This window comes from Varanus komodoensis, unplaced genomic scaffold (assembly GCF_004798865.1).
Source record: "Varanus komodoensis strain SLA01 unplaced genomic scaffold, ASM479886v1 scaffold1, whole genome shotgun sequence".
In the NCBI taxonomy this organism is placed as follows: Eukaryota; Metazoa; Chordata; class Lepidosauria; order Squamata; family Varanidae; genus Varanus; species Varanus komodoensis.
In genome coordinates this window covers 120,963,628-120,980,821 of record NW_025335268.1, presented here as the reverse complement: position 1 = coordinate 120,980,821, position 17,194 = coordinate 120,963,628, and the positions used below count along the sequence as shown (strand labels likewise).

Here is a 17,194-nt window from a genome sequence, read left to right as displayed (position 1 = left end):
AGCCATGATGACAAGGCCATGACTAAGCCACCTCAGAACTGCACATGACTCATCAGGAGCGGAGAGGCCTCTGGATCTTTGGAAATGTGTGGTTTGCAGCACTTATCTTGAAAGGCTGTAGTGGAGCTGATAGCTGTGTTTACTCTTTATTGGCAGCACAGTGTGGAAAGGGGAAGATTTATGGTGTCTTTAATCTCTGTCTCTCCACATATGAGGGTGTAGGGAAGACGTTCTCTAAGCCGGGGTGGTGGGACTAATTTATATTTTCTCTTCTCTAGATTATCACTAATACCTTGGAGAATAATAGATACTCTGCAGAGAGGTGCAACACTGCCACCTTAAGATCAGAGATGAAATGTTGGGAAAACTGAAATGTGTTTATCTCTTTTAGTATAGCTACAGTAAACTATACCCAGAAGCATCTTACAATAAACATTACTTTATCAAAAGACACCATACAAAAGAAAGAAAGAGTTCATTTGCTACAGAGCATCAGATTAAAAATTCCTTTGAATCAGACCACTCTGGGTGTGTTCACCCATCACAGTAAGGCACCCATTGAAAAGTCATGGTGGGTTGGTTGTTTGCTAAACAGGCCATGGCATGCTGGACAAAGGATGGGATTTTCCATGAGTAGTTCTCCTTCCACCTCTGTCCTCCAGCCAGCTCCAGCGTGATCCTAGTGTCCTTTTGGCAGAACCTGTCCTCTCCCCTCCTCCCTACTCCAAGTATAACCCCTTTCACTTTGGGTTTTTTTTTTTAATTTTAGGGTCTTGAAAAAATACCCCTGGGATAATTTTTAAATTTATTTTTCAGCCCCTAAAAATTACACAGATGTGTTCATAATTTGTAAATATTTTTTGTCAGTCTTTTGTAAGTGCTCCTTTATGGCTGTCTGATACGAATAGTCTCACCTGGTCAATTTCCCTTCTGTTTCTTCTGCTGGAGGGACTGATTAAGTGTAGTAGGTAACAAACAATGAAAGTGACAAGGTGAGCCTGCATATAAACTAATCTGTGTACAGTTGCCTAACTGTCAGTTGAAAAGTACTGGGAAAGGGCAGGGGGAGTGGGAAAAGAAGGTGCATCGAAAGTTGGGGACAATATCCACCCCTTAGTAATGTAATCCTCTTGATTTTAAGTGCTGAACTGAAAATTCTTAGTACCCTCACCTTTTCAGTACTTCCCTGAGTCTCCAGAAAGGGAAGACTTAAGACCTGTCTTAAAGGGAAGACCAGCCCGCACTTTTTGCAGCTCCTTTGCAGAGCACATATTGTTGAACTTACTATGGTTCTGTGACAGTTAAGCTCAAACTCAAAAAACAGAAATGTATGCAAATGTAATGGTTGGGTGGCACATGGAGGAGAAATATGTGCAAATTTAAGGCTGAGAAGTAACTGAAGGGAATTGTGCTCAACTGCATGAACTGTAGTGTTACTGTGCAGGTGCATATGTTTCCCCTCCATTTACTTCCCCACCCTTAAATGTATTCACATTTCTCTTCTATTTATTAATCAGTCCAAAATGTGCAAATATTTCCAACAGCAGTTGATATTACTTTAAAGATAAACTTTAGAGGATGGCAGAAAAGGATGGAGCAAATGGGGCACCAGCTGTACTTATACCAGCCTCCCGCCCCATGGGGTGCCATTCACTTCATCCCATGCATTGTCCTTCTTAGGGTCTGGAAAACACACACACACACACACACACTAAGGAAATGCACAGCAGCCATTACAAGCTCCAGAAAGTAGGTTAATATCTCCCCTTTCTGGAGTGGGTGGAGATTTGGGGAAATACTGAAACTAAGAATTGTCAGTCTAGCTCTCAAAGCTGAGAGGACATTATTACCAAAGGGAAGGTACTGTCTCCCCAGCCAACCATTCTCCTTTTTAAGAGCTGAAATGAGACAAGAAATTGAGCAGGCAAGACTACAGATATTGAACAGCCAAACAGCACGCTTGTGTACTTCCAGAAGCCCAACCACAATAAACATACTACCCCAATTGTGCATTTCCATGGCACCAAAACAAAAATTAAAGATAAAAAGCCACGGAACGGTGCTGAATGTTTCAGAGTGCCATCTTCGCTTCACTAGAAGGGCAGTCACTGGTGAGATCACAAAAAACTAGCAACATGGGCTTTTCTGTCACTCTTGGTGATTGCCACGACCCATGACTTCTGCATTTGGGTAGCACAGCAGCCCATCACAGGCAAGAACAAGTGCACAACAAGCCATGGGTTCTTGTAGGGTTTGTTATCCAAAATTGTTCCTTGTCTCCCCAAGGAAAATATTCAGTGTTTGGACAACTCACAGTGCACTATGGCTGACTCCCATAGTGGGCAGCCATGTTGTACAAAACAGGTTATCTGTTTACTAGTCTGCTGCATTTAAAGAAGTGTTAAATTTCTTTTCAGCCGGGGGCTGAATTCCATCGCAGAGATGTTCTGAGGTGAAGGGGCACATTCCACTAGCGGCAGGGCCAAAATGCCAAAAATACCAGCATGTTCTGGTGTAACACTTTTACTGTAAGTAACTGGATCTTAGGAGACGGATTGCAAAACTGTGAAGCCAGCAAAATAAGCAAAGGCCGGACAATGGGGATATCTAGGCAGGCCAGATTTGGCCTCCAGGCAGGGGTATGCACTTACAGGGACAAGAGAATGGCACTGCCTCCCCACTCCCAATTCCAGTCATGGTGTCATTCTGCGAGCAAAAGCAGTGGCTTTCGTGCTGTGCCTATCCTGACTATCTCTACTTCCAGCGACATGGACAAGACTGAGGACAGGCTAGAAGGCCACTAGTTAAACTGAGCAGGGGGGTACCCTTGCTAGCCATGCCATGGGAGCACCTTTCTGGGAAAGCCAGCCAAATAGTGCTGCTCAAAGTCAGCACCCTCTAGTTCTACCTTGTCACTGAATTTTGGAATCAGCAATCCATGAGAAATTTTTTACTCACCTGAAATCCATATATTAAATAGCACTTGTTTGAAAGAAGCAGAATGTTCTGCTTTTTGCCTCTGCCTTTCCTTCTGACCTAAATGGTTTCTTCTCCCAAAACTAAATGACATACTCTATGAGTATAGATAATCTAGTTTATAATATGAACTATAAACGAGAGGGTGAAATCTGAGCCATACTTATTTCCAAGGTAAAGCAAGTAGAAGAGGAGTTTGATACTGTATGGAAAATGCACCCTATTACCTGGAAGCAGTTCTTCCTAATACTAAATGCATAGGTTGTGATTAGGCAGCCTCTATTCATATCCCATATCATAAGAGGGCAAGACTCACTGGAGAAGACCACTAGGCAAGGGAAAGTCGAAGGCAGATAGGCCATTTTACAGGGCTTTTATTCATATGGTCATCATAAGTCATGACTTGATGGCACATAACAACAACAATTCATGTCCAGAAACTGTATTATTTATTTCACTAATTCCAGATCTATGAATAAATTTTGGAATGCTTGCCTTATGATAACTACAAGAGTAGTAGAACTCATCTGCTGCAGCAAAACAACAAAAACAAAGGAATTTCATGGCAGCTTGTAGACTAACAAATGCATTTTGATATAAACCTTTCATGAAAACGTGTGTCCTAATACCTTTGTTAGCCTGCTAGCTTTCAACCTGCCACAGTATTCTGTTCCTTTCTCGTTATGATCTGCTACCAAGGGGGGGGCAACTGGAAACCATCCTTAAACCTTTCTGAGCCCTGTCGTCTGACAACCTTCGGTAGGGAGAGAAAAAGGAAGACCCACGAAATACGACCCTCATCCGCCACTGCTGCTCAAGCGGAGAAACCAAGCGGCAACGAAAGGCAGAGACGGCCGCTTCGCCAGGGGGCGCTGAGAGTCTCAGCTGCAGACTCTACGCGGCGGCGTCAGCGCCGGCCCTTTGCGTGCCGCGTCGCGCGCCCGGCCGCTGCGCGGAAGCGGCTTGTGGGCGACTCCAAGTGTGCGTCTCAGTGCACGTGACTCCTGCAGCTCCGCCCCCTGCCGGAGCGCGGCGGCTGCGGTATTGGCGGTTGTTGAGGGAGGTCGTGGAGCTGGTGAGGGGAAGCGGGTGAACGCGGCAGCTTCAGCCCAGTGGCGGCGGCGTTGGCGTTGGCGGCGGCGGCAGCAGCAGATCCAGCCTCAGTTTCCTTGGCCTCCGCGCTCTGCCCCTTCAGGATGTCTTCTCTGCCAGACGCGGCCGCCGGCGACGAGCGGAAGCAGGCGAAGGAGATGGAGGACGCTGAGAAATACTCCTTCATGTCCACGCTCACCAAGGCGCCCAAGAAGGTGCGGGCCGGTGGCCGGAGCAGTAAACTCGGGGCACTCTGTGGGCCGGAGAAGGACTCGGCTCGGGTCCTGAAATAAGCGGTGCCCGGGATGAGTCAAGCACCCCTGAAAGTCATGCCCTCTGCATGGGAAAGCCCTTCCCCTTGACCCCTGAGGGGGGAGTGGGCTTGTGGCTAGGGAGAAGGGGGAGCACTCTGCACATGCCCGCGGGAACTCTTTTCTCTGTTGGACTCATGCGTGTCCTCCAGCTGAGACATGAGTACGAAAAGGGATTCTGGGTGGAGGGGTACAGGAAGGAAGGAACAACAAGAGGAGCGGCCCGGCAGTGGGGCGGGGGGGGGGCAATTAGAAAGAAGTAAGAGTTTCAGGAGGAGATGCTGTAGAGGAGACTGGAGCTACTCTGGAGTTCTGCCTGGGGGCTGCCTTGACTCCTGAAAGCCTCAGGCAGACAGGTGTCACAGCTGAAAGGGAAAGGCTTTTAGAACTTTGCATGTCAGGCCCAGGTGTTCGTGTGGATATCTTTCCAGCAGCTTAACGATTGACTAGCTCTTAGAAATATTTTCCTATCACCGTTACTCCCCATGGAAGGCGTTTCTGCCCAGTAAGGGGACAAGATTTACTCAATCACTGTACTGGAATTGCAAGTCTGCAGTGCTAGGTGTTTGGGGTGCCCCTCCATGCACACATTTGGTTAGAAACAATATGTGTGGGTGGTCTAAGTGGTGGACTCCCCTGTGTCAGAGGTCCCCTGAGAGGGAAGTGCTCTCTCTTCCCATTGATACTGCATGGTCTGACCTAAGACTGTGTGCACCTGCTTTGTTCCTGCTGTGGCTGTTATGCAAGCTATTAATGGATTGTAGGTTATTCCATAGTAACATCTACGCCACCTCTCTTTTACAAACCATTTCTGTGCTTCTGTGTTATCACTATTAGCATAGTAATAGGGGATTGATGTATTCACTCCTGTACGAATCTCCACATGGGCTTCTTGCTGGACTTTATCCAAACCTCAGATAGAGGTTGGGGCTCCTGTACTACCAGGGGCATGCTTTTGAGCAAATTTTAGTTCTTCAGTGAGCATTCCTGTCCAGAGATTACCACAAAATACCCTGATGCCTCAAGTAATGGCTGTTCACTAATAGGCAGTGATTACTGTTCCTTTGTCCTCCTACATAGTTGAGGATTTTCAAAATTTGTCCTCCTACAGCCTCCCTAATAGTTGTTGCTGTTAGTGGAGCAGAATGGTGAATGCTGTTGATTTGTGCACAGATAGGAACAGCCAAAATTATCAGTTTAGATTTTATCTGGGTTGTCTTCTTGTACTGAATCCTGTATCCTTCCCAAGTCTATTTTGCATGGTTCTTAGTTTAAACCTGAACAGGAGACAGGACAAAAAATCCAGAATCAGTGGAAGTTTTCTTGGGTAAATGAGCATTTCCCCATTGATAACTGAACTGACAAGGAGTTGAATTTGCTAGTAGGTTATTTTCTTTAAAGTTATATTTGAAAGTTTTTGTCCAGTTTTCAAGAAGATGTCTTTGTGCTGGTAATTGAGGAACATTGAGCCATTTGTGCATTCAGGCAGTAAATGAAATGGATTGTTGGGCCAGGTTTGGTGCCCAGGGGTTACATTGTACAACATTTCAACCTAAAAAACATTAACTTCACCAGAATGTGATGCCAATCTATGAATTTCACTTCAAGCAAACAGTAGCACTTGAAAAATGAGGGAGGGGATCCCTTTTGGTTTTGGTAAGCTCTTTGAAAGATTAATTACAGGAATACAATAACAAAAGTATACTATTGCCTTGCTGTGCTCATGGGCTTTGGCAACAGGTACCTTTTTCTTCCCATAACCCTGCTACCAAAAAAGCAGGTACCCCAGAAACACAAATATCCCTGGAAAGGATTCCTTAGTTTGTGTTATGGGGGAAGTAAGGGACAGAACTTTGGCTGCATTGAGGTCTCTTAATGGGCCTGTTAGGAGCATTCAACCTTAATGTTTGACACCTCTAAACAAGCAGGGGCACCTTGTTTTAAGGTGCAGAAGAGTTTAGGTGCTATTATTTTTTGTTTATTAACAGCTTGGGGAGAAAATCCTGCCTGCCTACAAATCTTACATCCTTGGAGCTTGTATTTCTTTTGGGTGAAAAGGCTCTTCTGTGATTGTGGTTTGAAAAAAAGGTGTTTTCTATGTTTGAGGCCAGATATATACAAAAAGAGAAGAAGACTTGTAATTCTTTGGTGCTATGTAGTACCTCTTGAGTATTTCTGCGACCTTGTACCTTTGTACTGGACATATAAAGAGAATAATTTCTGGAACACCTTTTCCCTGATATCCATTTATGGAGGAGGCATAAAATCCAATCTTGTGGGCACCCATTTTTCAACTTGTCTTTAAAAAACAAACAGATTTGCAAATTGAGTGCAAATAATGTGTAAACTCTTGTCCATTTGTAGTTATTGTCATTGGTATATTACCCTCAGTTTGCACCCATAGTTGCATAGAAAACCCGACAGTAATATACCAATGACATCAATATCATAGGTACATGATATGATATACAGTATGTATGGGGAAGCTTTGGAGTACAGCAGAGGGAGACTTCCAGAGATTTCTTTTTTAAATGTAATTAATTGGCTTTTTCTTTAAGTTACGTTAAGTTTTCAGCTTGTTTCTAACTTATATGTGGTCAGTTGTACTATTTGTGAAGGCTTCTAGAACAGCTTGATTATACTGTTGCTGAGAGAAATATAGGAGGCACAGGTAGTATCTAAAACCCAAAACTGAATAGATACATGTTAAAAGATCCGTATTAATGGACACAAATCAATTGTCAAGATACCATTTTTTCATATGTTCAATTTTTCCATTCTACTGTTAATAGTGGAATTGCCTTAACAAGACATCCTTACATATGTTTTAAAATAGAACTATAGAGGATTGTACCTCAAACATGTTTTGGTGTGTGAATATGTGGGGAGGGGGTTGCCTGAACTGCCATCTGTGCAACTGTGCAGGACTGTATATGTGAACTTCATCTCTCCTTTCTCTGCTTTATAATTTGAGGCAAGGTTTGGTACAACTCATATCAGAAATGTCTTACTGCCCAAGTTCAGACCAAGAATATGTGTAATAACAGACCTTTGTAAATTTTGTTCATTTAGTAACCAGTCTTGCTTAGCCCTTAAACTGCTGATGTGTTGAGTGGGCTTTTTCCGCTACCTGACAGGTGAGACTGAGGCACATATGGGGTTAAATAATCATGGTTAAATAACCATGACCAGTTATAGCATTGGAACCAGTTAGCATTTAATGTAGCTACAGGTATGTGCTATAACTTCTGCAAATGCAAACACCTAAATTTTACCTTTTACTGTAGCTGAGTCTCAAGTCAAAGAAAAAGCAAAATAAAAGACCTCAGTTGCAGAGCACAAGCAGTATGGTAACTTTATCAGTTTCACTCGATTCTGATCAGACATGAAGAGGGTACAGTTAGGGAAACATCTTGCAAATGGTTTACATGAAGTGTCTGGTTTGAATGTTGTTTTGTAATTGATGAGTGTTCAATCAGTTTCAAATGACTGAATTCAGTGGGTTCCATTTTTAGGGCACAGTCCTACAGCAATAGTCATTACCCCTGAAATTGGAAGCATATGATGATCCAATGCAGAGCAGGAGGAGTGGCAGAGGATTTTTTTTTTTTTTTGCCTGTCTTTCTTACCTGTCTCAGAAGGAGGAGGAAAGAAGGCTAGAGCAGCTTCAGGATATCACTTATTCTGGCTTCTCCAGTCTCCTCCATACTCCCTGAAACATCCCATTTCCATCTCTCTGAGGTTGCTTTTCTGACCTTGGAGATGTTAGCGTGGTTTCTTTCTCCACTGTCTGCAAGGGTGTAGCTGGGCAGGGGAGTGGAACTCTGATTTCCATGTCTAAGGTCAGAGTGCTGGATTCTTTGGGTGCATTTTAATGACCATAGTATTGCTCCCTTAAAGGATTAGACTCTTGCTGCTGTAGACTGTGGTGCAAATCAAGCCTTCTTGTGTAATCTATAGACAGTTTCTAGCCACTAGTAGTGACTAGGCTTTTGTGATAGGCCTGCCCTAAAGACATTATTGGAAAATCTCTGTGTGTTAACTGTCAAAACTGTACACATGTAAGTATATGCACATTGTCTTTAAGAAGGAAATTTTAAATATCCTTTCTCTTGTAATGTTCCCTGCCAAATCAAAAAATGCAGTATACAGAGTGTTTCATGGGCTAATTTGTCAGATACTTCATTCCCCTGCTGGTTTTCTGGCATCCAGCAGGCAGATTCCTGGTACTTTGGTTATGGAATGCTGTGGGGTGAAAATTATATTGTTTTCCTGAACACTGACATACTTTACTTAATAAGTTCTTAGGATGTACTTGATAAACATGTGATGTTTATATTCTATAATGTATGTTTTTAATATGATCACTTGCTGTGGGGAACTCTTACTTAACTCAGCATCCTGAAGTGTGTTGTCCATTGTCTAAACATATGTTAGTGCATTGTCCAAACATAATAAATGAAATAATCTACCTTCAAAGGTTGCCACACAGTCCAAGGGGTGAAGAACTTGTGGTTCTCCAGATGTTTGCTTGCTCGCTCGCTCGCGCGCGCGCTCTCTCTCTCTCACACACACACAGTTTTATATACTGTTCATTTAGCCAGAAGCTCTCAGAATGGTTGGTATATAGCTCCCATGATTCCACAACATTGGCTTTGCTGGCAAGGTCTAATGGGAGTTGGAAGCCAAAACATCTGAAGGCCCACAAATTGCCTCTCAGTTTAAATACAATGTCATTCTAGATATGGGAGCATTCTGAAAAAGCCATGTCATGTGTAGAGTGATTTTAAAATCAGAAAACGGGGGGCTGTAGAACTACCATCTTGTGGCTTCACTTCTGTACCTTACCTTACTAATTTGCACTTTATTCAAAATGTGCAGGCAAGAGTGGCTTGTTTGTTGATCAAATCTAGTTGGCCGTCCTCGTTCAGAGAACAGAACTGTAATGTGACAGAGAGGCGAAATAATTCCCAGTATCTGTATTTCCTTGGTTTTTGAAACTTGGTTTAAACTTGTTAAGACTCTTTCCATTCCACCCTGCTAAACTAAAGGGTGGTAATTCTCCTCTTATCCCTCTCACATCCGCACCATGGAACAACTCAGATTGGTCTGTTTGTTGTTTTCCTTTCAATGTACCTGATGTTATTGGTGAAATCCTGCTGAAGCACAATATTTGCGATACTGAGGGGAATGGTATGTAATACTGCAGCTTTGCTATGGCATAATCTGAATGACTATGTCCAAACTGGGAAGGACAGTTGAGGGGAAACTCAGGTAACTGGGGACACTAGGAAGAAAGGCCCATATATGCAAGATTCAGGGCAGTTGGATAGCTGAACTATTTGGAATGTAGTAAATGAATTTATCATCAGCTGCTTTGATGCTTTCTCTAGCTGATTGACCTTGATTCAGGACTACGTTTTTGCAACACATGAACAGGATGTAGCTAAAACCTTTTCAGTATAAGTTTGCTGTGGAATAACCAACCTCTCAACAGAGTTCTTTGGTTGCTATGGATGCCACAAAACTCCCATGGTTGCTTTCTCTGCAGAATAGATAAGATCCTAACTGCTTGGATAGATGTGAGAGGACTATGTCTCAGCATTTCCCTCCCCTGCTTTCCTTTCCCAACAGCTGGACATCGAAAGTAGAAGGCTGGACCTCTTTAGCTCTTTCACACCATAATAAATATAGGATTATTTTTTTCCAGTGGCCTCTCATTTTCCAGTACTTCTGTTTAGTCTGCTTGCATACTTAAGCTCTGCCTCACTGAAACTGTTGCCACTAGCTAATAACACTACCATGTTTAAATCTCCCTTAATGTATATTGTTTTTCTTAGAGATGCTGATAAACATAGCCATACCACCTACAAACTTTCTTCAGAAACTTATGTCAGCTTTACTCTATTTGGTGTCTTCCATGTACTTTCACCCACAACTCCTGGCATTCTTGGCCTTTGTCCATGCTAGCTGGGTCTGATGGGAGTTTGTCCCAGCCTTCAGGTATAGAGAGGAACCAAGCTGGGTTCATAGATCCAGCTCCTTACTTCATAGATCTCCAACTTCTTGCTTGTTCCCACAGTGCTAATTGATTCTGATAGACAGGTTCAAGTGGCTTTATAAAATAATTCTTGCTAGTTAATTTATAGTCACATTTGGCATGTTCTTGATTTGTTCTCTCCATCTACCCCTTTGTTCTCTCTCTCTACTCCCAGATTCCCACCATTCATGTAGCTATCAGACTGAGGCAAATGGAGTCATGTATTCTGCACTACAGAATTGCTTCCAGTTACACCATAATAATAAGTATATACACAATGTGTATATAAGTACACACTTACTTTTGTGTCTTCTAGTAATCATCGTATCTCCTTTTCTTGAGCTGCATTTCAACTGCTTTCTACAACCTTTTATCTGTCTGGAATTCAGGAATAGAACCAATATTTTATTTTTGTAGATTATCCTTAAATGGTTTTTGTTTGTTTTTTTACTTTTGGCAGTGATGGTTGTTTTTTCCCCCTTAAATATCAATTTAGTATCAATTTTGTAAATATGCTTTTGATCTCTTTATCATCAGTGAAGAAATTCAGATCCTGTTTGATTTATCTGAGGCTCTGTGTTTCTCCTGCTGACTGTGCGTTATAACTACAGAATAATTGAAAATAGCTATTAAAACAAAACAAGAAGCAATAACAATATGGTAAATACAATAAAACAATTATAACAAACATAGACATGTATAGTTCATTGTGCTGAAGTATCAGAAATGAGGGGGAGAAAATTGTTACATACTTCTGTCCTTTCCTATTTTCTTTGGTGTTTGCTTCATTGTTATTTTTTACACAACAAAAGTCCCATTCTGAAGAAATATAGCAGTTGAATAAGTTGTGTACATTAAGACAGTTTTGTTTAGTTTTTCCCCCTTGGCACACAGTATGGGTATATTTTGTATAATACAGCTCTACTTAACCTCAGATTTACCTCCTCCTCTCACTTCGTGCTGGTATTGAATGGGTCCTGAAACCATTTTTCGCACATCTAAATTATGCTATCTTGAAAACCAAATAGATTTTTCTGAATGTTGTGTTCAACCTCTTGACCTATGACAGGCACAAATCTTTACTAGAAGCAGTATTCTCAACTAGTGAAATAGGTTGAGAATACTGCAGGAGAGATGCATATATAGATATGTAGTCTGAGACAGATTTGTCCTGGTATAATGAGCAGATTTTTACCCTGTTTGACCAAACTCTGGATAATATTTGTCTGCATTATGCCATATTTTACCTTTTAGTTGTATGGCAAAATAGTAGCTCTGCCAGACATGTCCCTGTGATTATTGGCACTACCGTAGACCCTTATTGATTTCAAACAATTAATTTAGGTGCATTGCTATGCATGGCAATTATTGCTAAGAATCCCTGACAGTGTGAGTGGGTTTCTGTATTTGTGTTTATAAACTTTAAGCATATGTTGAGTTATCATTTCTTACTGTTACTATCCCTTGTAGTGTCAGTGGTGTGTACATTTGTCAGTCTTTCAGAATTGGTTAAAGGCTGGTATGTATATGAATCTCAGATTTGGTCATTTACCTTATATGGTTCCTAGGCAAAATTTTGAAACGGCATCATAAAATATATGGTGCTTCCTTGCTATTTAGTGTTAGTGTTTGTAATTCTGTAAGTAGCTGAAATAAAGGAACTGGTTACAGCCTGATAGGTTCTCCTTTCCACTTCATGAAATCACATCTTGAATTAGGTAAGTCAAGCAGTGCAGAAGTAGATAAATGTGCAAAGTTACAAACATGAACCTGTATGTATAGTTTTTGCTATTATTAGTTTATGGTAGCTTTTTACAGCTTCTTCATACATAGGTGGGAGGTTATTCTACATTTGTTAATTCAAACTCTGTGGAATTTCTCTTCCCAAGAGTCTCATTATAGAAGTCATAGTTGGTGATGAAATCATAAGCTACAAATGATCAACTATTTCTACAAATTGGTAGAAATTTTCAAGTTTCACATCTTTATTTTTGCGGTTTCTCTATCCTTGTAGACCAGGAAGGACATACTGGGGGACATTGAAGAATTGTGAATTTTTAAAAGTTCTCAAAAATAAGTTATTTGCATTATAGAATAGGTGATAATACATCTTTTAGGCTTGTGACAGTCCTCTGGCAGGGCTCCCAATTTTTGTTGAAATCTAATCTGAAATCTAATCTGATTCATCCATAATACTTCTGTGGAAATTGTTCTGTAGAACATAGCTTGAATTTCAGGTGTTCATCACAACTACACAGTAATCCTCTCTGTTTCTGGAACTCTTGTGTGCATCATCATCATCTTGCATTTATATCCCACCTTTTTTCCTCTTGTGAGGAACACCCAACAGCTCACATAACTCCATTTTAGCCTTATAACAACAAGCCCATGTTGTGTAGGTTGGGCAGAGACTGTAATTGGCCCAAAGCCACCCAGTTAGCTTAGTGGTCACGTGGTAACTTGAATGCTGATCTCCCAGGTCCTTTGTCCAACATTCTAATCAGCACACCACATTGGCTCTCTCTCACACACGTCACATAAACAAATATGTTTTAAAATATTTATGTGTGTGTATACACACATACACACATGCTCATGTATATATACACATACAAAGTGGTGTTCTCAATCCATTCAGTGACTAAACAGAGACATGACAATAATGAAATAAACTGTCAGACGTCCTTGACTTTCATTGACTCAAAATAATATTGCCAAACCAGGAGACCTCACACAGGCTTTGCATTCTTTTTACACACACACACAAACACACATGGGGGGGGGAGGGGGACATATTTGAAGCTATATGGGTGTGGCTGCTTTTTCCTTTTTTAGGTGAATACTTTGCCAGAAATGACTGATGCAGGTATTTGGGCAGCAGGAATATTAACTGAACAAATTTCTCAAGAAATTGTGTTTCCATCCTTGATTGAATGGCTGCTGAAGCTTTGCCATGTGGTGAATGTCTTCTAAAGTTACAGAATGTCACATGTCAAAAGCACCAGTTTATCTCATAGGGACATAGCTGCCTGTAGGGCTTACCAGCACTTAACTTGCTATCTTTGGCTATCTTTTTGTGTGAAGTTGTGCTGCTCCATTGTGCAGTTTCCCCAATAAGAGGCCAAGCTGCTTTAATGGTCATGTAGCACAGCTTTACTACCTTTTACTTGGGATGTGTCTATTTCTGTTTGGTGCACCATAGAATGACAAAACTGTCCTGATCAAAGTGATTTGGAAGGTATGAAAGCATTTGGGGTCATGCAACTTGCTCTAAGTGTCAAATAATCTTTTATTGTTCTAGCAAGATTTCCTTTAGTCCAGCCCAATGCCCAGAGTCATTTTTTTTATTATACTGAGCTAGTTGAACTATAATGTTAAACTGTAATATGTGTTCTGATCGATACTGTGTCCTTGGTAACTGGTTTATAACTACTGCAGGATCTGTTCACTTCAGGCTTGTAACAGAAAGATAATTTATCTGGCCAGGAACTTTGTGTTCTCATATATCAAATGGGAAGGATGATTATGTATTCTAAGAATCCTTGTGGGTGAGGAAGGGCAGAGTGCTCTAGTAAATTGTCTCGAATGAAATGCCTGGTGCCATGGCTCCACTGGCGCTACAGTGAGGAGTGGTGTACACAGTTCATAGATATCATAACTAGTCAGTGCAAGTTTGTTGGAATCAGACTTCTTGCTGAAGAATGAATCAATGAGAGTTCCTTCCATTCTTTTCCTTCTTGCAAAATACTTTCTGTAACTTGGATCTGTGTTCTGTGTATGCTTTTACCTTCAACCATTCTTCCCACACAGACAAGAATTCTGCTCAGAATGTTGTGCATTCTTTTCCAGCCACACAGGGAGAGGATTAATTTGGATCTGTGTGAGCTTCAAATAAGAGCACATTGCCAATTCTTATTAAAGTTGGATTGAATGACTGTATACATAACAAAGCATGACCTTCCTCTGTCTCAATGAAGCTAATTCTCCTGTGTTCCCCTGCTGCAACTGTGTGGACTGAAGATTGCATTCTGCAATTAAGCTAGGTCATGATTCAAAAAAATACCTTAAGGTCTTCATGGGACCAACCCAAAATGTATTTTAGGCACTAGGTTTTGAAATACAGACACATAGCATAGAACTTTCTAGGAGAGTTAGAAATCCTTATTACCTGTGCAGAATTAAATTTGGCCTTCATGATAATGTGGATAGGATAGTTTTGTTCTTTGCCTGTATTAGTTGAATCTGAAAACATGTGCAACAGTGAACCAGTTTGCACGTCATAACAACTCACAATCTATGAGTTGTTTAACAAACTATGAGTTGTTGTGAGTGATGTGAGAGCAAGTAAGCATACTAGTTCTTGCCACCTGATTACTTATGCAGCTGAACAGAACCAAACCCAGGAAAGCTCTGTCCCTGTGTTATTTATCATGATGTCTGATCCCAAAATTGGGATTGTTCAGGGACGGTTATCCTAGAGTTAGAATGCAAGAACAAACTATGCACCTGATTTTTCAGAGGAAGTTCATTTTACTCCAAAAGAGGGGAAACACTACTCAGCTGCATAGACAAATCATCTGTAGTGTCACCGTCTTCTTTGGACTGAGTTTGTTTATTGGCTATCATCCATTTTCAGTATCCTCCCAAGCACTAATTCAAAATATCAACTGTCTCACCTATTTAAAGTGAAAAGGTGAAGTAGGACTTGATGTCATGTTGGTGACCCCTAGCCCCCTGGATAACCTCTCCCTGCAGTTTCATGAAGGAGTTGATAAGCATGGGCAGTACCTTGTTGGAACTGTATAATATACAGGGCAGAGCAGTAATCCCCCAGCACATCATTTCATCAAGTAATCATTTCATCCTTTAGGAAATGAGAGTAGAGCCACTGTATCCAGAAGAATACCATTGTTGATGGTACTGAAAGCTGTTAAGAGGTCCAAGAGAACCGACAGGGTTGTGCTCCCCTGAATAGGCCAGCCACAGGGTAAAAAGTCACTAAATCTGAAATGGTTTCTCTTAGGCATGAAAACCAATAGGCAGCAAGAGGGACAGAATACTAGCAGAATCCCTAAGTTGCCCCAGTTGTCCTACACAAGATACAGGTGCTCAAGCTTGACATTCAGTTGAGCAAGAAACCAGGAGAGGGAGACGAAATGCCTCTGGGCTACTGCGTCACCCCGTCCCTGGCCCTTGAGACTTTATTGCTGCTGTACCAAGTGCTGGGATAGCTGGGAGCAACTAACTCTTCCCTGTTTTCCTTCTCAGGTCTTGGTTATACATACCTGTTTGGCCTCCTCATTCACAATTCACTTAAAGAGGAGAGAGGTTTTATTTTGAATCAGTTAGGCATTCAGCATTGGCAGAAATGGATACAGGATAGGTGGTAAGGAAGCCAAGAACTTTGACCAATAAGAGGGGAGAGGCATGAGATGTCTACTTGCTCTTCTCATCTGCCTCTCAGTGTCATAGGTGCCTTACCCATGACCACACTAATGGCTTGATCCTAAGATGCTGCAGCTCATCATAGGTTAATAATTCATAAGAACTGTCCTTGACAAGTGAACCAGCTAAGTCTTTTCCCCAAAGCAATCAAGTTCAGAATATTTCTTCCCTCTATGCAGCAACTCCTCTTTACAACCCAATCCCTCCCTCCCTCCCTGTGTGTGTGTGTGTGTGTGTGTGTGTACACCAGCTTCCAGAGGACAAAACCAAGGGGCTTGATCTTTTTTATTTTGTTTGTTTAAAATACGATGTACAAAGCAGGAGTGAGATACAAGTTGCAAGTCTGGCTGGGCAATGGAGAAAGGAAAAAGAAGTAAAAGGGAGAGTTGTCCCATCCAGTCAGTTAATCAGTTTGTGAAGCAAACATTACTTGTTCTTTTAAAAAACCAAAAAGTACTTGCAGTGGGAATGAGTGCCACAGGAGTTTGTTCACCAGGAGGTTTTCAGAAAGAATATATTATCAGTGTGAGTGGCGGAAGCTATAGCTTAGTTCTTTAGCTGCTTTATTTACTTACTCTACTTTTAAGTCACCCAATAACTGATATTTTCTGGGCAGAAGGATATGGCAGTAGGTGAAGAGAGAAACCATGCATTTGATGGAGGAGAGAAGCAAACTGAAAATCATCAGAGAGAAATTGAAAATGGTGTGGGAATGACCCCCCTCTTCAGCCCATCAATCAAATCTACAGTATTCCCAGAAAGGAAAAAGAAAAGAGGGTTGAGAAAACCCTTGCCATTGTGCTTGTTTTTTCTGGCAGCCTTCCTCCCCCACCTGCATACTTGCTTGCCAAGTTCAAAGACTATTGATAAGTGTGTTAAAGACTGTTTATATGACCTTCAGGTGTATTTTGGTTTCCTAAGTATGCTGCAAACCCTGATCAGAGCAGTGTGATCAAAACAAGCAATAGCATGTCTGTCCCTATGGTCTCAATATTTCAAAGCAATGTTTTTCTTCTACCAAAACAAATTGTACAAATTAATAAGTAGCTTAATTTGCACATGTTTGGCTACATCCCAACAGCAAGATATTTGAGCTTTCTAGTTTTAGAATTGTGTGAGAGAATGTAAACCTGGGACTTGCAGCTCCTGTTTGGTCAGTGAGAAATTCTAATTGTCCTGTAGTGAAAATCTATTTTAAATATTCTGTATTGCTGTACAAGTGTTGAAGGCAATTTAAACTGTAGTGCACATTTTAAAATTCATAAGTAAATCAATTAGTAACAATAGTAATATAAAAGGGATCCACAGTATTCTTCAAGGAGAATTTGGT

The 17,194-nt window shown here is 41.3% G+C and overlaps 1 protein-coding gene across 3 annotated transcripts in view; it reads left to right on the top strand.

Moving 5' to 3' along the window:
• Window positions 1-4,014: 4,014 nt before the first annotated feature.
• The window catches only part of AHCYL1 (adenosylhomocysteinase like 1), a 58,351-nt gene continuing 45,171 nt past the window's right edge, over window positions 4,015-17,194 (top strand). For all 3 annotated transcript variants that reach the window (XM_044443259.1, XM_044443266.1, XM_044443274.1), the window contains exon 1: window positions 4,015-4,283. In XM_044443259.1, coding sequence (XP_044299194.1) covers window positions 4,173-4,283 — 111 coding nt within the window. In that variant the 5' untranslated portion in view covers window positions 4,015-4,172. The remainder of the gene's footprint in view (window positions 4,284-17,194) is intronic.